Source organism: Oryzias latipes, chromosome 16 (assembly GCF_053564925.1).
Source record: "Oryzias latipes strain Hd-rR chromosome 16, Olatipes_Hd-rR_3.1".
Classification (NCBI taxonomy): Eukaryota; Metazoa; Chordata; class Actinopteri; order Beloniformes; family Adrianichthyidae; genus Oryzias; species Oryzias latipes.
In genome coordinates, this window is record NC_136252.1 from 12,815,558 (window position 1) to 12,841,757 (window position 26,200).

The following is a 26,200-nucleotide window of genomic DNA, read 5'->3' on the forward strand; positions in this document are numbered from 1 at the left end:
GGGGGCCCTGGCTACGTCCCTGGCCTTTGTCTCGGTGTCCGGCGCCCGGTGGCCCCCATGGCTGCCGCCTGGTACGGCTAAGCGCTCCTGTCTTGTGGCCTGGGGGCCGGACACTGGGTTCGCTTGTGCCTCTGGGCATTGGGGGGGCCCCTTTAGGGGGGCCCTCTCTGTGCCTGGCTGGTGGGGTGGGCGGTCCCCTCCTCCTCCCCTCCCGGGCTGCCTGGGTCCGGATGCTGGGGGGGCTTCTGGCCTGGGGGGACTCCTCCCCTCTCCTGGTCTGGCTGGTCTGGCTGGGTAGGATCTGGCTCCCCTTATGAACACACGGTTCACGTCGGCAGCATGCATGTATCTCCACCCCCACGTGCACGTGCACACTGCCACACTGCTCCCTCATCCTTACCTACAGTGTATTGATGGACAGATTTTTTTCACTCATCTTAGTGTCAGATTTTCACCTTTTATGTAACATTCGTCTTTCCAGCAGATCTGGTATAATTGTTACAGCTTAAAATAATAACTTATTCAAATCAGTGCTTGTATCCCCCACCTTTTCACCTTTCTTCCTTTTACTCTCTTCCACCCTCCCCTCACATTCTTCCCCTCTCCCTCCCCACACACAATAAATGTAACAAATAAATAAAAAATAATACGACAAAAAGGGGTTTGTACAAATCTACACTCTAGTTTCTTGAAGCTATATAACCTCTTTTTGTGATAGTAAAACCTGTCCAACACAAAAAGCCTTCAGCTCTAATCTGTTTGCTCAGCTGTTGGACAGAACAAGTTAAAAAAAGGAAGAAAAAAAAAAAAAGAAGAAAAAAATGAGTTTATACAAGCACAAAAATCTGCGGGTTTCCTCAAAACCTGTGTATTTGCTGCAAACTCCTGTGGAGATAATTCGCCTTTTGACCTTGGTAATAGTGTTGTGGTGGTTCCCTTTAACACAGGGTGATTCAGAGTGGAATGTTGTTCAGCAAGTTGTGATCACATATTCTTAGTCTGGCATATGATGGCTCATCTGAATACTTAGAAAACAGCAAAAAATATAACCTTATCTTATCTTACGTCATTTCTTTTGTCCTGGTCGGAAATCTGATGTTACAGCTTTCTGTCATTCTTTTGGTCAAGTGAGTGGAAAATCGAATCAGGTTATCCCTCCTGCTCCATTGCATTCAATCCCAGTGATGGAGAACCATTTGAGAACCTGATAATTGATTGTGTTGGACCATTGCCTAGAGCTAAGTGTTCAACGGATCAAAAAAACACACGGTTCAGACCGTGTCATGGTTTTAGAGTCAGAGTTCGGATCATTTTTTGGATCAGTAAAATGAGAAAAAAAAAGCTTCAAAACATACATAGAAAAGATGCCCATAGAAACAAACATGCTTTGAGAAATTGCCCCTGGTTCCAGAGGAGCGGCGGCGTTCTCCTGCCACAGTGCAGGACGGCTGCCGCTCCTCACTGGGAGAGTCTCTGACTGATTTCTGAAGGATTTCATAGAGCAACGTTTTTTTACAGTTCTTCAAAAGAAATAAACCTAAACTCTCACCATCCACTTCGTCCGTGTTGATGTCGACAAAAGCTTTTGATGGAAGCTCCTCCCACACGTGAGCGTCCCGTTAACAATATTTTGGACAAACGTCAAGCAGTAACTTGGATGCATGTTAAAACAAAGATGGAGGACAGGAATTTGACGCACGATCCGCGGGACATGTATGTGCCGAACCGTGGCTAGTGATCCGTACAGATTGCACCCCTTACTTGGAACCGAATCAGGCTATCAGTATTTCTTGACATTGATGTGTGCAGCAGTACGCTATCCTTGGGCACCCTTGCGCACACTCAGAACTAAGGGTATCATTAAAGCCCTTGTTACTTTTTTCCCCCCTTCATTTGGGTTACCAAAGACCATTCAGTCAGACCAAGGTTGTAATTTTACATCCCAGTTGTTCCGTCAGCATGTTGTTTATGAAATTCCAATAGAACTGAAGGACACAGTTTGGAGAAGACGCACTTCTTATCCTGACTTGTAGAATTCTACTTTTTTCTACTTGAATGAGGCGCGTCAGAGGGACAATCGAAAAGGATCAAGTGGCCTTATTCAGGATGCTGTTTGAACCCCCGAACACTCCGGGCATTTGTTTAGCTCATGGTGTTTACACAGGACAAACAGGGAGAGGCTTTTCCTTTTTCCTTTTCCACTGTTTGCTGACACATGTCTGCCACCTACAGTTGGAAGAGGCTTGGTGCAAAATGTCGCAAATCTTGCTCCAGGCTTTTTCTTTCACAGATCTATTCCGATATCTTGGCGTTTATAATTCTGCCCGGGCACCAACCGCATTTTTTAATTTCTCCTCCATGATCAATTTCTAAACAGTTGGCACTGCCGTGAATTAAAAATGGATGTCATCCATACATCCCTACCAAGATCAATTCATGATTGATCAAAGTTCGACCTGGTTTAGTTTTTAACATGCGTTCAGTGGCTGCTCGTTAGTATATAGAGCCCGAAAAGAGTCGTAGCAACTTGTGTAGCTGAACACGCGAGTTTTAAACAGTAAGCCTGAAGCGCGTTATATAGACTTATCATTGGAAGTGGCTGCTTGAATGTGCATCACCGAGTGTGGTGTAAACATAGCTTTAGTTCGATCTGATTCCGGTTTATTTAACTAAACTATGATATACTTAGCTATAACAATCCGAAGCTTGATTCTCATCTGTTTGAAATGATCATTTAAAAATGCAGTGCATTTAAAAGTGATTGGTAGTTAAAAAAAAAAGGTTGGTAGATATATAAAAGAAAAGACCAGATATGGTAACTTTAGGGCTGTTTTACTGCCGTTCTCTTCTTGGTTAGAAAAATAACTTGCAAAAGATTTTCCTCTTTTCTGGTGTCAGAAAGCTTGGCCTTAGTTATAGATTATGGGATTGCTTAAAGGATTATGAGCCAGAACATAAATGGCTAAAACAATCTGAGACGGATTAGGAAAAAAAAACTCTTTTGTGAAGTGGAGGGAGTGAAGTGAAGTTTGGAAAAAGACGCCTGGAGGACGGATCCTTTGGAACCTGAGACAGTTGGAGAAGTTTGCAAGAAGTGAGCCAAGTTTAGTTTTTAAAAATAAACAATTCAGCATCAAACATTCATATAAATTATTATTTATATGAATTTGTCAATTTTTTTGTTTGTCCATTTTGAGGTTTTTGAGTTTACTTTGTAGGTTTTTCTTTTGTTAACAGAGAATTACCAACAATTTTATCCCTGTCTGTGTATTTTAGAAGCAATGTCATCAAAAACTAGGTCCCATTCTTTGATTTTATGTCAGGCCATCTGTTACCTTCGCATTTTTTCCACATTTGTAGAATATTTTGTTGAAGGTAGCCTCTTTTATACCCAGTTTTTATCGTTTTTAACTGTCTTGTGTGTGTTTTTTTTGGATGGTAGGAGTTAGATGGATCAAGTTCATGTTTTGTTTTAAATTTGATCTATTTTATCCAGTGTTTTCTTTTCATAGCTTTGAAACCTTATCAGCAACTAAAACAATGTTGATGCATTTTCGTTTGAGCTGTTTAAGGTTCTAGGTGGATATTTTGGATTTTATGCGATTCTAGTCGAGTATCCCTACTTTTCAAAAGTAGTGATAGGAAAAAACAAAACATTATTTTGAAGGAATTATGGTGAAACTGGAAGGCTCTGTTCTGTCTGTGGTTGGTGTGTCCATCTGGGAAAAAATGGAGTCCAATTGACAAAACAGAGAAATAAGTAGGGATTTGTTTTTTTGGAGGAGTTCTTATTTTACCTATTTCGCCATGTTTCTTCTGCAAAATGTATACGCAAATATAAAATTGATTATGCTTTCATTATTAGTTATGAATGTAACTCCCTGAAAACCTCATTTGTTTTCTAGCAAAGCTGCTGCATTAACTCTATGCCTTCTGACTCCAATGGGAATGAAATTAGCTGCAGAGTGCAGCAACAACAGTGCTTGGTTCTAACATCCCACTCTTCCTGGTCCAACAGAAAATGTAAACAAACAAATAGGGTTTAGCCTCAAATACAAATATACACCTTGTGTGTCAGAAGATTTTCTTAACCCCCTGTTGTAACAGAAACATTTGTCCAGTATAAGAGGCCTTCCGCTCTGATCTGTTTGCTCAGCTGTTGGACAGGACAAATTGGAAAAAAAAACATGTTTGCTAATAAAAACATCTATTTTGAAATTGATGTAGAATTTGTTCCCATTAGGTTTTGCTTTTAACCTTAGAACATTATTAAATTTGACTTTTTTTCCTCTCAACAGACTAATGAACACAGAGAACACTTTGATTCAGAGCAGACAGGAGGAAGGCTCGCTGTTCGAGCGATCCCTGGTCGCCTCAGAGTTCATCGACTGGCTGCTGCAGGAAGGAGAGACTCCAACCAGGGAGGAGGCGGAGCAGCTGGGCCGGCGGCTTCTGGAGCATGGCATCATTCAGCACGGTGAGGAAGAGGAAGACAGAAAAAATGGATTTCTGTGTACTTCCCAGTTGTCTACCTGTCACAAGAATTGGTAGACGGCTGGTTCCAACTGCAGCAGGTTCACCTGGAAGAAAAAGGAGAAGAAGAAAAAAAAAAACTTCCTTGTTGAATGAACATCAAAATGAAAACAATAAAAAAAACAGCTGCTACTTTTATTTTATTTTTAAGAAGACACAAATATTTAATACGTTAGAGAAAAGTGCAGCTGAAACCTTAGCTAAAAGTCCGCTTTTCCTAATAATTGCCGTAATAATCGATAAAATCAGTTATTCGCCCGCAGCAGGTGTCTTTTTTTCCTGAATAATCAAGTTATTCTCTCAGAATATTTTAGATTATTAGATTATTTAAATAAGAATACATTTAAATTATTTTTATCTCATAAAATCAGCTAGGACAGGAGAACAGAATAAATAAAAAAGGGGTTTCTCTTCTTCCGTCGCAGTAGGTTCCATCTGTTCTCCTTTCTTTTCAGTCGGCCTCTGGCCTCAGGCTGAGCATCTTCAAGTCAGGACTGCTGTGATGCATTATTTAGCCATTTCACACAAAAATGAACAAAAAATGCAGAATTTTATGTACCACTATAGAATGTCAGGGAATGACTGATTTGTAAAATATTTTATAAAATAGATTTTTGCCCCCCCTCCATCCACCCACTTAAATTGGGAGAGTGATTCCCTCCATCCCTCCCCTTTTTCTCTACACACCTTTCTGGTGTCTTCTCTTCCTTCTCGGCGCTCCTGTCTGCGCTGGTTTCAGGCCGTTCTGAACACAGTGATATAAGAGATAATAGGAAACCATAGCGCCGCAGATTTGTCCCCCCCCCCGCTGAGCCAATGCCCCCTTTGAATTGGCGCCTCCATCAGCAGCCCGTAACCGCCTGTACTTTCACTTCACCTTGTTGATGTGTGATGCAGATCCTTGCCTCACATAGACTATGTCTGAATTCCCAAACTACTAAAAAACTACCGGTAGATAGTGAGGAACTATCTAGTGCCCTGGATTTTAAAAGCAATTTGTACTCCATGTTCACTGCTTTTCTTTTTAAACAGTGAATATGACTGTAATCATGAAAGTAATCATAGATTAGGCATCTCTAAACATTAATATTTTATTTATTTTTGATTACAAAAGATTAAATTCATCTCATTGAATGTATCTATTTTTAAAGCCTCTCCTGACTGCACGTCACTGCTGAAGGGCTTAAGAAAAGCATGATATAGGCCTTTTAAATGATTTTTAAACTTGGTTTTATCAGCCAAGTTAAACTTTGTGTGTTTCTTTAGCACAGATGATGTGCAGATTGAGTGCTGTGTGTAATGATTAACTTAATTGCGACACAAGTGGAATCAAGTTTAAAGGCTCAGAAGTAGCCGGTGTTTATTTAAATATGAAAAAAACCTGCAGGCACTCTGGGTTGTACTGATCTTTTCCGATTTTGGTTTTCATTTTGAGTTATTTTCCTACTCTTGTCTGAGTAGTTTCTTTGACTTTCTCAGTCACCAACAAACATCATTTTGTGGACGGACCTCTCCTCTACCAGTTTCGCATGAACTTCCGGCGACGGCGGCGGTTGCTTGAGCTGCTTCACGAGCGCAGCCGCAGCATCCCGGAGAACCACGACAGCCCCTTCTGTCTCCGGAAGCAACAGTCGGACGGAGGCAACAGCAGCTTCCTCTCAGGTAGAATCCCCAGGGGGCAGCGAGCTCTTTAAACGCTGCCTCATCTCACTAAACCATGTTTACATCCTGATTTTAGAGAATAAGTCTGCAGGACTTCAATCAGCACAGGAGCAATCTTTGGAAAGTTACTGTCAAAAAGCAGAAGGATGTCATTAATGTAGGACAGTTCTTAAGAGCTTCTTTATATTTCCTGTTTGGTAATGTCCTAAAGGAATGCAGGATTTTTTAAAAGGTTTTGGGTTAGATAAGCAGAATGTTTTTACTTAAAAGTAGATTTATCAAGCAGCAAAGATTACACAACTTAAAAAAGATGAGAAGATTTGTTTTAGTTTGAGTTATTTCCTCAGTAGATGGAGAGAATACACACTCCATACATACATACATACATACATACTCCAGGCTGAAGGTTCGTCTCATTCACAAAAACCTTTAGCACATGAATGGGCAAAAGACCTAAAATACACATATTAAAAAGTTTTATTCCTAATAAAACTTTTTTTTTTTTTTTACTTTTTTTGTAATTTAAAATCTTTACCTAACATTTTTGACACTTACTGTATGTCCAATCTCCTCTTATTCCTATGTACGACACTTGTGCATCTAATTAATACACATTACCTGCTTAGCGGTCCTGTGGCGGAGTGTCCCTCCTGAGACTGTGAAACTAATAGGTTTGAAAGCACATTCAGGTCAAACCCAAGACAACATGAACAAGGACAGTTTTCATACAAGGTTTCTCCTCGTGATTGAGAAACGTAAAGGCTTTGTCCCTTTAATGTGTTCTTACTTCTAACATTTGGGTTTGCGTGTTTTGGTCTCAGTGAGTCCCACCAAAGCTGTGGTGGGCGTTCGGCGCAGCAGCATGAGCAACAGCTGTGGCAGCAGTGGTTACTACAGCAGCAGCCCCACTCTCAGCAGCAGTCCACCTGTTCTCTGCAACCCCAAATCTGGTAGGATGCCATACATGCAGACTGTCTTTACACTACTCTTTAGATACTGTTTGTCAGCTTGTACTTATCAGTCAGGAGCTGCTCCAAATATAAAACTGACAGAAGGCTTCACCAAAGAAAAAAACAGCAATGGAAAATGATCCCATTTCACTGGAGTTTAAATATTCTAAATGGGTTTTATTTTATTTTTTAAAAACTTCTTTAACCACATAAAGATGAAATATGATGTTAAACTTTATGGTAGTTCATGGGTTGCTGATTAAAAAAAAGACTTCATAGTTTATGATTCAATCATTTTACAGCTTCTGCTGGCCAGCAGTAGAAACGAATATTTGCCACATTGAGCAGCTTTTATTTGCATTTTTATTAACGTTGAAGTACTACAAATGGCACCAAACAGTAAATGCATAATAGATAATGGGCGTCATAGGCTGAAGGAATCAGATGTGGAGACAAATAGAACAGTTGGGGTGTATTCAGACAAAGACAAAGTTCGTTTCCCCCTGATAATCTGGAACAAATTTTCAGTTTGAATAAACCCAAACAGACCCTGGTCCGGGACCAGGAACCGCCCTTGGACCCATCTTTCAGGGGGATCTTGGTTCAATTCCAATCTGGCTGAGCTTCAGTTCGCTCTTAGTTTTTTTCAGTCTGAATAGAATCAGAATCAGAATCAGCTGTATTGGCCAAGTACAGCGCATGTACAGGGAATTTGTCTTCAGTTACAGTTAGGTTCTGTGCTCGGAGCGGCACAATGAACCAAAACGGCCACGGTAGCCGGCATTATGGGATGTAAACAGAGTAGGAACCATTAGCAATGGAGCAACGGTAAGACACAGCAACTCACTGAAATTTGGTCAGATAAATGCACGCTCATTAAAGCAACTTTTAACGTGATGCACATTGTTTTTCACACTGTTTTCCCTGACAATCTATATGTCACAAACACTCATCAGCGTACCTTCTCAGCCGTCATCTTCTCAGTAACCGCCTTGCAGCAGGCCTCCGCCGTACTAAAGTAGCTAGCAAAAGGTGTTGTACGTGACGTTGAGACAGATTTTCAAAAGTGGTCAGCAAAATATAAAGTTTGAATGAGTGAACAATCCTGACGTTAGCCATTCTCTCGTTTCTCTGCCCCGCCCTCTTAAGTCATGGCCAATGACTGAAGAGCTTTTTAGTTATGTGCTTCTGTTTACAAGCTTTGCTTCAAAACAGAAATGTCCGGTTAAAAGGCAGTCTAAATACAGACCAATTTTAGGACTCAAGCCAGACTAAATTAAGCAGACTCTGTCCGGACCAACAGACTTTTAGGGTCTGAATACACCCTTAATGACAGGTGGAATATTGGTTGTTGGAAACTAAGACTGGACTCTGACACTGTGGCTCTGAGAAGCTGAAAATGTACAGACCACTGATTTAAATCGCCAATGATTAAAAAAAAGTGTTCATCACCTTTGGTATTCCTGGCAAAATGTATTAAGAACCTGTTTTTTAAATTGTGGCCTGGGAAAAGGCCAGACTTTTTGAGAAAAGGAAAAAAAGAGGTGACAGGAGACAAACAAAAAACATCAGCAATAACGCAAGAAAGTCTAAAAGAATAAAAACCACAAATGAAATGTAATAAAGAGAAAAGAGAGCAAAAAGAATATGTGTGCACTGCTGCACATGGCGTTGTCTTTCTACCAGCATGCATGTCTTTCAGTGTCTGTTTAAAATGTTGAAGCCAGGAAACTTCCTCACAATTTAAAAGCGATTTTTCAGGCAAATCCACTCTGACTCTGACAGACATTAATGCACAAAAACCTTTAGCAGGAGGCTAATTCCATTTCTGGGAAGCTAATGAACAAACACCCAAAAGAGAAAGTCTTGTGAGAAATATGGGACTGTCTTGGATATCAGTTTCTGGTCCTGTTTTTTTTCCTCCTGCTTTTATTTTGGCTGCATAACTTCCTGCTCTGTTAGTTTTGTTGAGCTGGTAATCATTTCCACCTGGTGTTCACGTGTCACCACAGCTGCCCATGGTTTTCTCTGTTTCCATCGCTGTAGCTTCTTGTCACTTCGTCACACCTTCAGACACGGGGCTTCTGGCTTATCAGGCAGTTTTCAGTTCGCCCTGCTCGACCTGCTTTTTCAGATAAAGACGTAATTTTTTTGTCTGTCTGCTGTCAGCACCAGGTCCCAAACTGTGTCTCCAACTGCGATCATATCAAGCTACGCCTAAAGACCGTGTTAAAGTCAACAATTTGGCCTTGAACTTAGCTGAGTTTGTTTTCTAAGGAACCTGAAACTACAGGAGCCACAGAAATAGAGATGAAAATAATAATGATAGTAAATTATTGGATTGATCTGCACTTTTCCAGACGCTCAAAGCGCTTACAATGTGGCCATTATTGATTCATACCTGGTGATGGTAAGCTACTGACAGAGGTGTGACTGCCAGCCTACGGCCCCTCTGACCGTCACCGGGACATTCATGCTCATTCACACACTAGTGGACCAGGCAGGGAGGGTGAAGTGTCTTGCCAAAAGACTTGAACTGCCGATCCTTCGATCATTGGCTGACCTGATCAACCACTTGAACTTAATAACCAAAATAAGCAGACTTGGTCTGGACCAAAAGACGTTTCCAGGCTGAATACACCACTAGAAAAAAACACTGTTTTTTAATATTGGTTAAAAATTGTATAATCGTGATTAAGAGTCCACTGGGAACACTGAAAATAGATAAAAAGATAATCTGAGTGGGTCTTTGAAACTAAAGTTTGTTAGGCTTCTTTGTTTTATGTCTCTAAATTAATCTTACCTTAAAAACCCTTTATCTACATCTTGATGTTTGTTGTTTTTATTCAGTACAAATTCTACAAAGTGATAGAAGGACAAAGTTGTCCTACAATTTTTATCTGATTAAGGTTTCACAGAAGATCGAACATCGTGAAGATAAAACACACTTTTCTCTGAAACTTATTTATCTTAAAAGATAATCGTTGGATTCACAGAGGAGCACCCATTTGTATCCAGAGCAGTACACAGAAAGAAAGCACACCCTTTTAAAAGAATGTGCTCAAAAGTTTACAGTCAAACCTAGGTTTCACGATTTATCATTGTTTTTTCAAATTGTGAACAAGTTTGTTTACAACTTCATGAAATATTTTAATGGTCCTGAGCTTCTTCGATTGAGCTGTTTTTGTTTTACAACGCACAGCCATTTCCCCCAAAAACATGAGAATGTTTATACTGAAAAGTCCACCATGGTTATGCTGAACCCTGTAATAGTTTTTTTGGGAAGTTGAAAAAAGAGAAGCTGGTGTTTCAGGAAACAGAGGGCCTCCAGTCTCTGTCAGCATGTGAGCGGCATCTACATTTACCATCACACTGACACGTGTGTGCATGTGACCTAATGCTTGCCCACATGTGTTTTTTTTATTTTTTTTACTGTTCTACTATTCAGATGTATAGAAAAGAAAGGCATTCTGTGTTTCTCTTACAGTCGTTAAGAGACACGTGACTCCAGAGGAGCTGCAGAAACCAGGAGGATCTTTTGCCAAGAAAACATTCACTGTAGGACACAAACACAGAATGTGCACACACACAAACTGCATCCCGTATTACACAAATGTTTGTGGTCATGAAAAGTTACTTAGACCTCATATCTTGATGTTCTCTCTTGATGTTTAGAAAAAATATTTGTTGCAAAAGGAGTTATATAAAAATAAAGAAACACTCCTGTTGTGTCTCAGATCATCGGCGATGCTGTCGGTTGGGGCTTTGTGGTGCGAGGCAGCAAACCGTGTCACATTCAAGCTGTGGATCCCAGTGGACCGGCAGCTGCTGCTGGCATGAAGGTACGGATGAAAGAAGCATCAGAAAGTCCCAGATACTTTTTCGTGCGCACCAGTTTGCTGCTCATTGCTCTTATGCGCAAAAGCAAAGTATGTGGTGCGGACGAGAAACAAACTGGTGCGCATGTAAGTCCACTCGATTTCTCAGGCACTGGCTTTCACTCAAGTTTGGAGATATGGATCTAAACTTATTAATTCTGCAAGTGTACCAATCTCCAGCTAAATGAGTCTGGAAGGATTGATTGTGGAAGTGAAATGTTTTGCAATGTTTGTGTGTTTTCGTGACGTATTTACAATATTCAGGCATGTTTTTTGAGTGTGACCTACTGCATAAAATGTTATCTATCAAAGTTTGGGCAATAGAAGACTTTGGACAAACTCTTAAGCTTACTCAAATGCTTTAGGTCGGTTTTGTTTCCTACAATCAAAGGAAAGTGAAAAAAAATAAAGATTTTTGTGACGCCCTGACTTGGTTTGTAGAGCAATAGTTAGTATTTTTGGATCTGAGAGGGTTTTTGCCAAACACAGCTAGCTTCACGGTTAAATCAGGGTGTGTGTTTGCCTGGGGGCGGAGCTGGCAGCGCAGACTCTTCTTGGAAGGGGCTGTTCTCACTTGCCTATGTTTCAATGTGAGGACCCGCTCGTTTTTGTGGATTGTGAGGGGCTGGTGCTCAGCTTTTGTACTTTGTTGTACTTTCTTTTTGATGACCTGACTTCTTTCTCATTCGCTTTAAATCTGTCAGTTTAATTTGTTTTTTTGCATCACCATAACCATTATTGAACATCATTATATAATCATATTACTACATATGGCTTTTAGGCTGTAGATGGCAAATTAACTGATCTTGTTTTATGACAAAATTGTAAAAATATTTCTTTCAACTGCTGAAGCAGAAGAGATTTGCAAGGAGAAATAAATAATTATGTGCATACCAGTTCTTTTTGCAGCCAGGTAGCAGCTGTGAGTTCACAATCAAGCTGAATAAATGTTGAGGAAAAACAAAAGGAATATAATTGTAGCCTTGCGGCCTCATAAAGATCTGTGGATAAGAACGACAGCAAGGAATCATTGTAAAGAGGGGGGAAAGTGGACTCATTAAAGCTGCTAAAACCAAGAGAAAAAAGTTTCAGATCAAAGTGGAAATCAAAGACTGGACGAATAGAATGACTGTTATCCTATTAACATCCAAAGAGATCAGCTAAGATTAAAACGTCCCGTACTTTATCCAAGACAGAAAAACAAATCTTCTGGAAAACTGTGACGGATTATCTCTGTTTGCTCCAGAAGAAAGAGGCCACAGGCTCCACAGTGGCTTTAATGATTGACTGAGGGACAGGAGGCGTAGTTGTGGAAGATGAGGAAATACAGAGATGTGGCGGAGGGTAAACACGCCGCTTCGAAAGAGGAAACGAGGAAAGAAATGATATCAGTTCTTCTCTGCTTTACATGTTTATATTTGCGATCGGTTCTGTTGAGCTGTTTTCACGGCTCTGCAGCGGGCTGTGCCTGAAACGGAGTTGTGCGCTCATCCTCGCAGCCAGCTCTGGTTTCACGTCCGCCGGGCACTTTGGCTGAGGAATCCTGCACACAGAGGGATCGTGGAGATTGTAAAGTGTTGGCTCAGAAGCCTCAGCATGGGGACAAAGGGGAAACACACACCCATAGAAATTCGATTGCAGACCATAAAAAAAAATTTAAACCACTTTCATACCCACTCAGACTTCGAAAGTCGCTTAATATGGTCTGATTTATTCTACTTTCAACACAACATGAATAATATTGTTTTTGTACAACAACATAACATAAGATATAAGAGTAATTTTGAACTAAAAACAAAGTTTATGCATAGATTTCAAATCAACATAAGCTGAAAAACATCACAGTCTTAAAGGAACAGTTTGACATTTTGGCAAACTTTGTTCAATGCTCTCTGGGAGTTTCTTCACCTCACGGTTGCCTGGCAACTCATCTACAAATCCCAGTTTTTGGCTGCAGTCCAGGAGGATAATTTCTGTGTTCCCAGCATATGAGCCTCATGTACTAATTTAAAAAACACAAAAATGTGTATACATGGACAAATACTGACCAGCCATGGCAGACATCGCTGCTTTTGTTTGTTTTCTGTCTTTGTGTAGAAGAGACATTAAAGGAAACATTTCCTTTTATTTGGTTGAACACCATCCAAAAGCAGGAACTCTAGGAAAATGAGAGTAGCAGAAGGAGAGGCTGAGGAGGAGGTGGAGGAGATGCTTCAACAGATTGAAGCAGTTAGAACTAACAGACTTTTGACAGCTTTTTTCTTGGAAGAGGAACCAGACTCTCCCCCTCTCTTTTTGCTATATTTACTAAAATGGTTCAAAGCATTCGACTCATCCATATCAAGCTTCTTATGGTACAACAAACCAGCAATAATTGGTCTAAAACATTCAAATCTGCAAAAAGCTTTGGAGGCTTAGAGTTACCTAATTTCCACAGCGTCTTTCTTGTAAATAGATTACAATACATCTTAAAATGGTTGAAAACCAATCCAGAAACCAACTCATGGATGGACTTGGAACAGGGGTTATGTGGAAAGATCAACCTGTTAGATCTACCGTTTATCAGCCAAATAACATCAGATTGACCGCGTCGACTCGCATTTATGCGGCCACTTTCAATGAAAATTCCATGCAAACGTGCATAGACCCGAATTTCCGTCTCCCACGTCTGGAACGCCCGTGATCATTTTACGTTTTAAGGCAAGTCGCGGGCTGTATGTGAAAGTTAGGCGTTCATTGATCGCGTGCTGAAAGTTCAATCGGCTGAACTTTATCATGCCTGAACGCTGCAACGCAGCACTGTGACCAATCAGGGACTCGGACTCGAGAGTGACTGGTGGGTAGCGTCTTTTTCAAAACACAGAAGTTCCAACACTTGGAGACATGATCCCGAAGGAGAAATGAATAATTGCCGTTTGTGTCCGGGTGGATTATTATGACACCAAGACGGACATTTACAGTATAGAAACCGAGCTGTGAAAACAAAAGCCCTGAAGTTGGGCTGGGCGGTCAATCGATTAATTGGAATTTCTCAATCAACTACACGTAATCACTGAACTGCTTGACTTTAGACTACTTTTATAGACATAATAAGAGTCACTTTGTATGGAACTTTATTTGTAGTGCCTTTAGAACATTAGAAAGCCGGTGTAGAGCTAAGTTTAGTCGGTCTGCTCTGCTGCTGCGCGGCGTTCACTTGCTGCTCACTTCCAATTTAATCTCGCAAAATTACGAGTTTTTTTCCGTACACCTGCTTACAGAAGAGGATTAGGGCCATGGAGAAAGAAAGAAAAAAAAGGGCATAGAAAATTCTTTCTCAAAATTCTAAAACTCCGTCGCACCGAATAGTTTGAAATTGATTTTTTTTCCGCTGGTAGGAAAAAAAAGTCCTAATTTCCGTTGTGCTGAGGTTAATGCTATTGCTGCGTTTACGTCGTTGTGTTGCGGGTAATTTCGTTGTGCTTTGGGTAATGCCATTGCGTTTTTTCTTTTGTATGTAGTGTGAGCCCTGTCAGCCACCGTACTGCACAGATCAAAGCTTCTGGCCAAAAATTTGTCTTTAAACTGACAAAAAGTCCAAATTTGCAACTAATCCAATTCAAAACTTTTCACAGAATTTACTACACTGGACAGAGGATGTTCAACACGGTTCTCAGTAACTCAGACATTTATAAGCACTGTGACAGGAATCTACCCGACAGTTACATGCATGCACTCTGGTTCTGCACACCTGTTCAGGCTCTCTGGCAGCAGGTATGTGCTGATCTATCAGTCTGGCTTAATGTTTGAGTGCCTTAAAACCAGGAGAACGTGCTTCCTACTTCATCAGTTAAGTGCCAAAGGTCCTGCAGCGTGTTTGAGGGTCACTGCTTCCAGAAGAGGCCGGTTTCATCCATCACTCATTCATCTGGATGATATTTATTCTCCGCCATTATCTTCCTCAGCGTTTCAGGACTTTTTGTCCGTCTGCTTCTGACTCAGCTGATGCCATTTCTCCATGCAGGGGCACAAACTTTGGTTACAGCGAACCGGTGGAACCAGCTGTTGCTCGGGAAAAGTGCCGCATGGACATGTTTAAAACCACTTTCATTGGAGTGGGTCTTTAAAAGTAGTAAAACTACTTTGAATCTGCAACGTCGTGACTTTATGAAAGCTTTGGACAGTTGAACAATAAAATCTGGATATTATAGCAAAAAAAAGCTGAAAGTCCATTAAAGAGTTTTCTGATTCATTGTTTTTTTTTTTTTTTTGCTCTGTATTTCTTCAGGTGTGTCAGTTTGTGGTGTCTGTGAACGGACTGAACGTCCTCAGTCACGACTACCGGACGGTCAGTAATCTGATCCTGACGGGACCCAGGACAATCGTCATGGAGGTCATGGAGGAGGTTCAAGACAACCTGCACCCATGAAAATACAAGGGGCAGTATAGAGACAAGAAAGTCCTGCTATTGACTTTAAAAGCACATTAACCAAGAAAATGGAGGCCTTTGAAAGAACTCACTTTCATGCTTGCTTGAGGTGGGTGGTTGAAACGCAAAGGAGTAGAAAAAGTATTTGTTGGTTGTGTTTTGGGTGATAAAAACCTGTCGCTGACTATAACGGAGTGTGAGAGGATGTGACGCAAAGTGGAGAGAAACAAGTCTGAACCCAAAGTGTAAAAAACGGGAAAAAATATTTCATGGATATATGCAGTGACCTTTGCCCCAGTAAGAGTGTGGAGAAGGTTTCCTGATGTGCCATACTGCCCTCTGCTGGTCAACACAGGAAGATACATAGAGCATCCAGATAACCCTGTATCTTTTACTCGTTTTTTTTTTAGTTGGGAAAAACATAACAAAGTACGCCAGTTAAGTGAATGTGAAGGTACCGAACAGTCTTTTACTGAAATGCCTTCTGATATATTTTAAAAATCACAATAATCATAGAAAACAGATTGGATGCAAACCACAGTTACAGGTAAAATCATAAACAGACCTTTTACTATAGATAGGACTGTTGATGTTTTAAAAATATAGAGCTTTAGATCAAATATTTTTTAAGAGAAGAGTAGATTTTTATCATAGAAGATGTAGGATGTTTATTTTTAATCTCTATAAAAACTGTGCTTATGTGCTTATAAAGCACATTCTGAATCAAATCCAGTGATGGTTTTAACTATTTTGCCAAAATTATGTTGACATTTTATATTTCATTAAAATAGGGCCCTTTGCTTCTCAATGCCAACAGTTAGCTTCATGTTTGGTTTTCGTTTGTTCAGTTAAAAACATATATATAAATGTGTGTATGTGTGTAGTAAAATAAAAAAAACTCATTTAGTTTTCTGGGTTCTTTTCTGTGAAAAAGAACTGTGATTTGGGATATTTGGGTTTTCAGATGTTGGCCAGTACAAAAAGAGAATATTTTTTTTGTTTAAGGCCCCCTCCAATCATTTTTTGATCTATTTTCAAAGCTTTCCCAATGACCTTGTAATTATTATTTTGCCGTTTTTAGCCAAAATAAAAGAAGAACTTTCGTTTTCTTGGACATAGTTTCCGCAGAGCGGCAGGAGTTAAAAAAAATATCCACCTTATAGTTATTTCATCTGCTACTGATTCACTTTGATTTAAGTAAAACAAAAACTCAGAAATGCAATTTTAAGCCTGATTCTCTTTATATTGGCTCTCCATCTTTAGAAAAATGCTCAATGAACTTCAAAAATGCAATTTTCATCGGAGTTGGTAGTTAAAGTGAGAAACTCTTAGACAAAACGTGCAGAAGTTTGTTCAGGCTTAATCAAACATTCACTAAAACATTAGTTTTACCGCATTTGTTTCTTCACCATGTCAGTCTGGGAAAATAAAAGTTAGAAATATGGATATTTAGGAGCTGTGATTAACACTTTTTTCTGTGTAAATCTTCTACTCGTCGTGACTTTTGTTTAAATTCCAAATTGTTGGGTTTTAGAATTAAATAAATGTACTAAGATGAGGGTTCCTTTTTCTTGTTGTGAACATCCAGTGTTTTAAGTGGGTCTGGTTTAGTCTAGTTGTCACAGTGAACTGCATGTAGCTTTACCTCCTAACCCAAAGCACTTCGCGGGTCACAAGCTTCACGCAGAGTTCATCTGGGAGATCATTTTAAAGTGAAGAGGGCGTGAAGCGGCACTGCACAAACGATGCACAAAGATAATGTACTTTCCTGCACACATTCTGACTGTGGTGATAAAGGGAGATTCTGCACAGAGAACAGTTTTACCTCAAGTAATCTCCAGATCAGCACAGGAAGTTATTCATCTCGTTCCGAGAACTTTCCACACAACTTTACTATTTTTCCTAAAAAATGTAACAGCCTTTAGATCACAAAAAATGAAAAATAATTATCCTTTCCCTTGCTTAGCCAGCCATTTGTGCTCAAATAAAAATTATGTTGTTTGATAAATATAAAATTCATTTGAACTTTATGCGAAATAAAATAGCTTCCTCGTGTGAATGTTTAGGTTTGGTGACCAGGATGAAAAACGGGCAAACTGACTGTTTAACTGAAAGCTTCCGCCTTAACATATCATTTAGCTGCTAATTCCTATCAGCGCTTTTTCACTAAATTCTTGGCGTTTCTCTACATACGAGACTGCCTTGAGATGACACACAAAGCAGGGATCACAGAGATTTACCCTGCCATCATCGCCATTGTATGTTTTATAGATGCAAAAAGGAGACTGTTCTTTGTTTTCTCATGTTGACGCTGAGGTTCAGCAGGTACTAATGTTGATTGAATGTTGGATTTGGAGATGATACCAGCTCACAGTCAGTTTCATTACTGTAATCTAATAAAATAAAGTGTTTATTGAACGGAATTTGACTCTGATATCCTGAGTTTATCCTCATGACCTCCTTACACATTCCTGTTAATCTCCTATTTAAAAAAAAACAAAAACAGAGCTATTGTTTACCCAGATTTCCCAGTTTCTGAAAAGAAATGCCAAACTATTTATCCAGAGTTAACCTGCTATTGTTAATTATTGAGAGGTGAGTTTACATTACATTTTACTATGTTATACAAATGAATATATATATATATATATATATTAATACAATAAATATAAAAAAACAAGGCTACTTAAGATCAAGGATGTTACAGTTGAGTACAACGCTTCTTCTTTTGATTCCAGTTTCATCTCAAATAGAGCCAACCAACTTACAAATTAAAATGATTAAAATTAGGAGACTTGATTGATTTTGAAATATATATATTATATTGATACAGTATCACAAAATTCCTCGTTAAGAACCTTCCATTTAAGAGATCATGAATGCAGTCTGAGAGGATCACATGTTTAGGAAACCAGAACAAATGCAAAACTTCAATGAAAAGGTGTTCAGGTATGGAATAGCTGCAGGGAAGGCATAAAAATTTTAAATCTAGAAAATAAATTCCAAGAATTTATAAAAGGTGACATAATAAATAAATATAAGTGATTCACTGATGTGCTTGGGTTCAATAAGTTGTTAAATTTGATCCCCTTTTAGACCTTGCAAATCGTCATTCTTTATGTTTATAAAGTTTTGTTTCACTTCAAAATTAATAAATAAACATATTTTAAGCCCTCACATACTATTGAAGCTTCTACCTGTGCTTTTGGAGATACATTACTGTAATAATTTAGGATGCATACCTATTTGGAGATATCTTTTTTTTGTACTGATTTTTGTGAATGTTCCACTTTTCTACCTGTGTGAGCAGGTCTTGTTTATACAATCTATTGGGCTTATATATATATATATATTTTTATCTTCCTTGTATGATCTTTGAAGTGCATGATTTGCACAAAGGAAAACTTTGTGTCACATTTTACTTTGCGTTTTCGTTACACTTGATTTCATCATCAGCAGTTTTTGCTGATGAATTGCTGATTAACTTAATTCCCAATGATTGTAAACAAGAAAAATAATGCAATGTAAGATTGGAAAACCTTCCAGCTGGGTTGTACACAGATATTCAACCTCATCCATGATGTAGTTGCTCCACATCTCCATTGCGGCACCTTCTCTGGTGCAATGCCATCCTGTGTCCAAAAGGGGGTGTTGTCCTTCCATCCAAAACAGAACAAGATTTTATTTTTACACCTTCTTTTCAATCTGTTTATGAATACCCTGACATTGAAATGCTCTCCCTCCCATGACAAAGGTGGATAAAGGTGGAAAGATTTCATGTAATCCACGGACACCAGTGAGGTTCACAAATCATTGAAGAAAAAAGGTTCAGCGCACTGTCTAGTGGGTCTAAATGACCCAACTCCAAATGGTAAAGTGCCTAGGATAGCATAAGGGTTACGAAGGACGATCCCTGAGCCTTTTTAGGCTGGTTTTGCACTTCAAGCCTATCTGCGTGTGAATGCATTTGGATGTTTCTGTTATTATTTAACGGCTGCCCTCACTCAGTCTCTTTGTTTAATCTTGGTCTTCTCATTATGCCATACGTGCCCCTTTATCTTGATGACTTTTGGTGCTGCACACACAGAGCTGTCTCTCTGCTCTGCAGGATTTTCTCCGCACTGACATTTTTGATCTCTCTGTTGTACAACTCACATATCTGATGTTCTCCAAGGCAAGATTACGCATTTATCTGCGGTAAATGTGATGAATAATAAACCAAATGCTGCATTTTACATCTGCGCACATGCCGTCCCGCTCAAGGTTGCACAGGGCATGGAACCCACTGTAGATGTTGATGTATGAGACCAACGATGCAGCTTTCTCTTTGACGCACACATGATGGAGAACAGCAGGTTGTTTTCAGATGAGGCTTTAGTTTATGACATGAACTCAAGTTGCATTTGTCCTAGAAACATGACCAAAACTATTTTGATATCTTGAGATTTTATTTACTTATAATCTTCTTCTTTCTCTTTCGGCTTTTCCCATCAGGGGTCGCCACAGCGAATCATGGTTTTCCACCTCACTCTATCATGGACATCTTCTACCCTAACATTAGCCAACTTCATGTCCTCTGTTAAGACATCCATGTATCTCCTCTTTGGCCGTCCTCTTGCCCTCCTGCCAGGCAGCTACATCTCCAACATCCTTCTACCAATATATCCACTATCCCTCCTCTGAACATGTCCAAACCATCTCAGTCTGGCTTCTCTGACTTTGTAGCTAACACAGGCAACATGAGCCGTCCCTCTGATGTACTCGTTCCTTATCCTGTCTAACCTGGTCCTGAACTACTCTGACATACTTCTCTGCCACTCCAGACGACCTCATACAGTACCACAGCTCCTCCCTCGGCACCCTGTCATACGCCTTCTCTAAATCTACGAACACACAATGCAGCTCCTTCTGACCTTCTCTGTACTTTTCCATCAACATTCTCAAAGCAAAAATGGCATCAGTGGCGCTCTTACGGGGCATGAAACCATACTGCTGCTCACAGATCTCCACCTTCTTCCTAAGCCTGGCTTCCACTACTCTTTCCCACAGCTTCATTGTGTGGCTCATCAACTTTATTCCTCTATAGTTGCTGCAGTTCTGCGTGTCACCCTTGTTCTTAAAGATCGGAACCAGAACGCTTCTCCTCCATTCCTCAGGCATCTTCTCACTCTCTAGAATCCTATTGAACAACCTCGTTAGAAATTCCACTGCTGTCTCTCCTAAGCACTTCCATACCTCCACAGGTACGTCATCAGGACCAACGGCCTTTCCGCTCTTCATCCTTTTCAGAGCCTTCCTAACCTCATCCTTTCCAATCTCTGCTACTTCCTGCTCAACAACAACCACATCTTCCTCCCTTCTTTCCCTGTCATTTTCCACGTTCATCAGCTCCTCAAAATACTCCTTCCATCTTTTCTGTACACTCTCTTGGGTTGTTAGCACCTTTCCATCTCTGTCCTTAATCACCCTTATCTGTTGCACGTCCTTCCCATCTCTGTCTCTCTGTCTGGCTAGACTGTACAAGTCCTTCTCTCCTTCCTTTGTGTCTAACCTGTCATATAGCTCATTGTAAGCTTTCTGTTTGGCCTTTGCCACCTCTCTCTTCACTCTACGCTGCGCTTCCTTGTACTCCTGTCTACCTTCCTCAGTCCTTTCTACATCCCACTTCCTTTTAGCCAACCTCTTCCTCTGGACGCATTCCTGTACTTCCTCATTCTACCACCAAGTGTCTTTACCGTCTTTCCTCTTTCCAGATGACACACCTAGCACCTTCCTACCTGTTTCCCTGATAATCTCTGCTGTAGTTTCCCAGTCCTCTGGGAGCTCATCCTGACCACCCAGACCCTGTCTCAACTTCTGCCTAAATTCCTCACAAGTTTCTTCATTCTGTAGCTTCCACCACTTGGTCTTCTTTTCTGTTTTCCCTCTCTTCTTCTTCCTGACCTCCAAAATCATCTTACACACCACCATGCGGTGCTGTCTGGCTACACTCTCTCCTACCACCACTTTGCAGTCATTAACCTCTCTCAAATGACCTCGTCTACATAGGATGTAGTCCACCTGAGTACTCCTACCTCCACTTCTGTATGTCACTCTATGTTCCTCTCTCTTCTGGAAGTAAGTGTTGACTACAGCCATTTCCATCCTCTTCGCAAAGTCCACCACCATCTGTCCCTCCAGATTCCTTTCCTTCACACCAAACCTGCCCATCACCTCCTCATCACCTCTGTTGCCCTCACCAACATGCCCATTAAAGTCTGCTCCAATAACAACTCTCTCTCCTCTGGGAAAACTCTCTATGACCTCATCCAACTCACTCCAGAATCTCACCTTCACTTCTAACTCACAGCCAACCTGTGGCGCATACCCACTGACTACATTCACCATCACCCCTTCGATTTCTAACTTTAAGCTCATCATCCTGTCTGAGACTCTTTTCACCTCTAGAACACTGTTTACAAACTCCCTCTTCAGAATCACTCCTACCCCGTTTCTCTTCCTATCAACACCATGATAGAACAGTTTGTATCCTCCTCCAATACTACGTGCCTTGCTGCCCTTCCACCTCGTCTCCTGCACACACAGTACATCTACCTTCCTTCTCTCCATCATGTCTGCCAGCTCTCTGCCTTTCCCTGTCATTGTGCCAACGTTAAGAGTCCCTATTCTCAAACCTATCTTCCTGCCTTTTCCCTTCTCTCTCTGGCCACGGACCCTTCTGCCTCCCCTCCTTCTTCGACCAACAGTAGTCCAATTTCCACCGACACCCTGTAGGTTAACAGCATCGGTGGCAGTCGTTGTTAACCCGGGCCTCGACCGATCCGGTATGTCTAAAGTGTTGTGGATGATTCGCATGGTTATTTTGGCAATTTTTACGCCGGATGCCCTTCCTGACGCAACCCTCTCTATTTATCCGGGCTTGGGACCGGCACAGAAGTAACTGGCTTGCAACCCCTGTGGCTTGCAACCCCTGTGGCTAGATTATATTACTTATAATGTTTATTTTAATTCCCAATGATTTATTTGATTATATTTTCACAGTGAAATTGAAACATATTTCCTTTTTTCTGTACAACCTTTTTTTTAATTACTCTGAGCAGTATAAAAAAATCGAATTTAGACTCACAACTCTAAAACTACAGACAGGTCTATAACTCGCTTTAAAATCTTAGGAAAAATGTAGAATAGGAGTGTGCATGTTATTAAAATCCATCTACTTTATTCCTTTTAGTGGGACTTACACTATTAAAAAAAGACTTTTCTGTTTTAAATGTGTGACTATGGCAGCTGAGGTATCCTTCCTATGCCATTACCAGAAGCTTTAGTCTTTGCAGATGATCTTGAAATAGCACAGGGATACCACAGGGCTCAGTTTTAGGGTCCATCCTACTTTTGTTATACATCCTTTCTTTAGTGCAGTTGTTTTTGTCAGTCTAAATTGGAAAAAAATATTTTTCCCAAAATATTTAAAAAAATTGTAGAATCCAAGGTGTGACAAATGTTTTTGAAATGAGCTATTAACAGTTAAATTTAGGTATAGGGTTCTGGTAAATGCAGATGTGTGACTTGAAATACTTCTGTGTTGCTGAAAAACGTTTATATATTTGAAATGGGTAAATTTATACATCACTCCCTCCCCAATGTCTTATTTTTAAATGCCAAAAAAGTCCAAATATCCTTATTTCTAGACCATATAATCTTAAAATCAGACTAGAATTACATGTTTTAAAATTTATTTGTCTGAAAAATCTTTTGTGTTATGAGTCAAATAAACCTTTTTAGTTTTTCCAGATCAAGCCAGTCTGTTTCTTGAAATAAGACCACTCATCATTCACAAAACTTCTGCTTAAAACTGTAAAGTAAAAAAAAAGTTTTATTAAAAAAGATGTTTTTTAGATCAATTGACTCAACAAGATATTCAAGATTTTCTTTAGTAAAACAAAAGTTACTAAAAACAATGTCATACTGCCACTAGGGCTTATTGCACGGATGAAGAATGGTCATACATGAATATATGTGGAAAAAGTAAGACATTTTTACAGAGGAATCATTAATGAACAGCATTAAAACCATTGAAGAAGTACGTATAAACCATGCAAGAAATACGAACAAATCACGGAAGAAGTACAAATAAATCACAGAAGAAGTACGAATAAACCACGGAAGAAGTACGAATAAACCACGGAAGAAATAAGAATAAACCATGAAAGAAATACGAATAAACTATGGAAGAAATATGAATAAATCCCGGAAAAAGTACGAATAAACTACGGAAGAAATACGAATAAACCACGAAAGAAATACGAATAAACCACGGAAGAAATACGAATAAACCGTGGAAGAAATATGAATAAATCCCGGAAAAAGTACGAATAAACTACGGAAGAAATACGAATAAACCACGGAAGATTTACGAATAAACCACGGAAGAAATACGAATAAACCAAGGAAGAAATACGAATAAACCACGAAAGAAATACAAATAAACCATGAAAGAAATAAGAATAAACCATGAAAGAAATACGAATAAACCAGGCAAAGAAGATGTAAACCCACCCCTCATTGAATTTCTTCACTTTGACCTTCAGAGAAATGGGCAGAAGTTAAATTGCACCGGCTGAAGGCCCTGTCAATGCTTTCTTGTAACCCTTGTGCTATCCTATGGGGTCAAGATGACCATTGACGTGTTATCCTTACCATGACAAAGGTGGATAAAGGTGAAGTGGATTTCATGTAATTCATAGACACCAGTGAAGATCAAGAATCATTGTAGAAAAAGGTTCAGTGCACTGTCTAGTGGGTCTAGATGACCCAACTCCCAATGTCAAAGTGCCTAGGATAGGCACTAAGTTATTACGTATTAATGCTAAATAATTGATTGTTTTACCAAACTTTTTACATTCCTGTTTCGGCACATTGAGATGACCTTGGTTTTGATTTTGTGTATACAAACAACTTTTTTAAAGTAAAATGTTTATCACAACCAAATGACCTTAAACTTGGAATTTTTTACAAACTGATTTTCTTATTCCAGACTGTATAAAATTGTGTTAATAAAGACGAGCCTTCGTTGTCTCAGGAATCCTCTCAGTGGCTTCAAATTATGTCTGAAAAGTCCTCAAAGGCATCAGCTATATTTAAACATAACAACAAAATCCCACAGAAAAGCTCTGGCTCATAATTCAGACTTTTCCCTGAAGCAGAACTTCCTTTTCTGTTCCTTTGATGCTGCAGGGAAAAAAAAAACTTTTTTTAGGTAGATCATTTAATTTAAAAGTATTTTTTTGTTAATCTTGAGTTTATTTTTATTTATTTTGTTTTGCAATTTTAATTGTAACTAAAAATAAAGTTGTCCAAAAAAACTGAAATAGAACATTATATCATCTTTAACATTTAAAATGAAATCTATTTTTGTCTCTTTTTTTCGGGACATGTGAGTAACCATGGCAATATTAGCTGGAAGAAAAAGAACCATCACTTCAACACAAACAAACTGACTTGCATATAAAAATAAACTGTTGTCACACATTTATGTGCAACCCCGAAATTTAACCAATATTTTCAGGCGTTTCTTCACTTTGTAGAAAATGAAATGCAAGGAATGTGGAAAAGTTCACCTGAACAGTTCAGGACCCAGCTGTTTATCTCTGAGTCACACTGGCTGAAGTTTTTGGCTAAAAATGTCCTGAATCGATTTTAGCTCAGTGAATCGGATCGTCAACCACAAATTATGATATGAATCACATAATTAAACTGAATCATTACACATCTGGTTATAAATGTTTCAAAAAGAGTGAGGTGAAAAAACACAATTACTTTTTCATTTTAAGTTACAAAACCTTTGGATTTCCATTGTGGAATTTTTTCAAAATCTGTTTTTCTTTTTTTGTTGTAGTACAAATTTACAGTGAATGCACCATTACTCCAAGAGGTTTGGAGTCAGAGAAAAACAGCTCAGGTACCTGATAAAATGCCGGCTAATAACAGACCGGCTGGACTAATCAGTAGGCTGTGGTCATCTGTGTCTGCTGCCGCCCTGATATTAACCTGCTGCTTGTTATTAACACAGAGCTCAAGAGCAGAGAGTCTGTGTCTGTGCCCAGAGGGAAAAACCCTTTTTGTGTGTGGTACACTCAATTCCCCATCATTTAAATGACAAATTTCAACTCCTATCTTTATGATCATTAAAAAATGATCTTCTTTTTAACCTTAACAAGCCTCAAATCCATTTTTTATTTTTCCATTTAATGTCAAGCTTTATTAGGTGTTTTAATTAAAAAAATAAAAATAAAACCTTGCTGCTTTCTGCTTCTTTGGACAAATTCTCTGCCGTTTTCTGCTGCTCCAGACGACGGGGGTTTGTTTCATACAGAGAACAGCATGAAAGAAAAATATGAAGGGACTGTCAAATTGTTTTATTAGGATTATCCCAAAATGCTACTTAAGTATAAACAGGAAGTGGTGGTTACTAGTAAAACTACTGTTTATGTCCACACAGGCAAAAAACACTAAGGCCGAATCGGAATTCCTCCCCTACCCCTCCAACTTCTCCCTATCCCTGTAACCCTCGTGCTATCTTATGGGGTCAAGATGACCTCACCCTTACATTGACGTGTTATCCTTACCATGACAAAGGTGGGTAAAGGTGGAAATGATTTCATGTAATCCATGGACACCAGTGAAGATCACAAATCATTGAAAAAAAAGGTTCAGCGCACTGTCTAGTGGGTCTAGATGACCCAACTCCCAATGTTAACATGCCTTGGAAA

The 26,200-nt window shown here is 39.5% G+C and overlaps 2 protein-coding genes across 2 annotated transcripts in view; both read left to right on the plus strand.

The window, feature by feature from the left end:
* Positions 1-17,854, plus strand: part of deptor (DEP domain containing MTOR-interacting protein) — a 31,178-nt gene extending 13,324 nt beyond the window's left edge. Inside the window, exons 5-10 of the mRNA XM_004077743.5 lie at positions 4,299-4,477; positions 6,013-6,195; positions 7,017-7,145; positions 10,633-10,703; positions 10,883-10,987; positions 15,291-17,854. Coding sequence (XP_004077791.1) covers positions 4,299-4,477; positions 6,013-6,195; positions 7,017-7,145; positions 10,633-10,703; positions 10,883-10,987; positions 15,291-15,431 — 808 coding nt within the window. The 3' untranslated portion in view covers positions 15,432-17,854. The remainder of the gene's footprint in view (positions 1-4,298; positions 4,478-6,012; positions 6,196-7,016; positions 7,146-10,632; positions 10,704-10,882; positions 10,988-15,290) is intronic.
* limd1a (LIM domains containing 1a) overlaps positions 1-26,200 on the plus strand; it is an 83,726-nt gene that overhangs the window by 39,871 nt on the left and 17,655 nt on the right. The gene's annotated exons all lie outside the window — the stretch shown is intronic.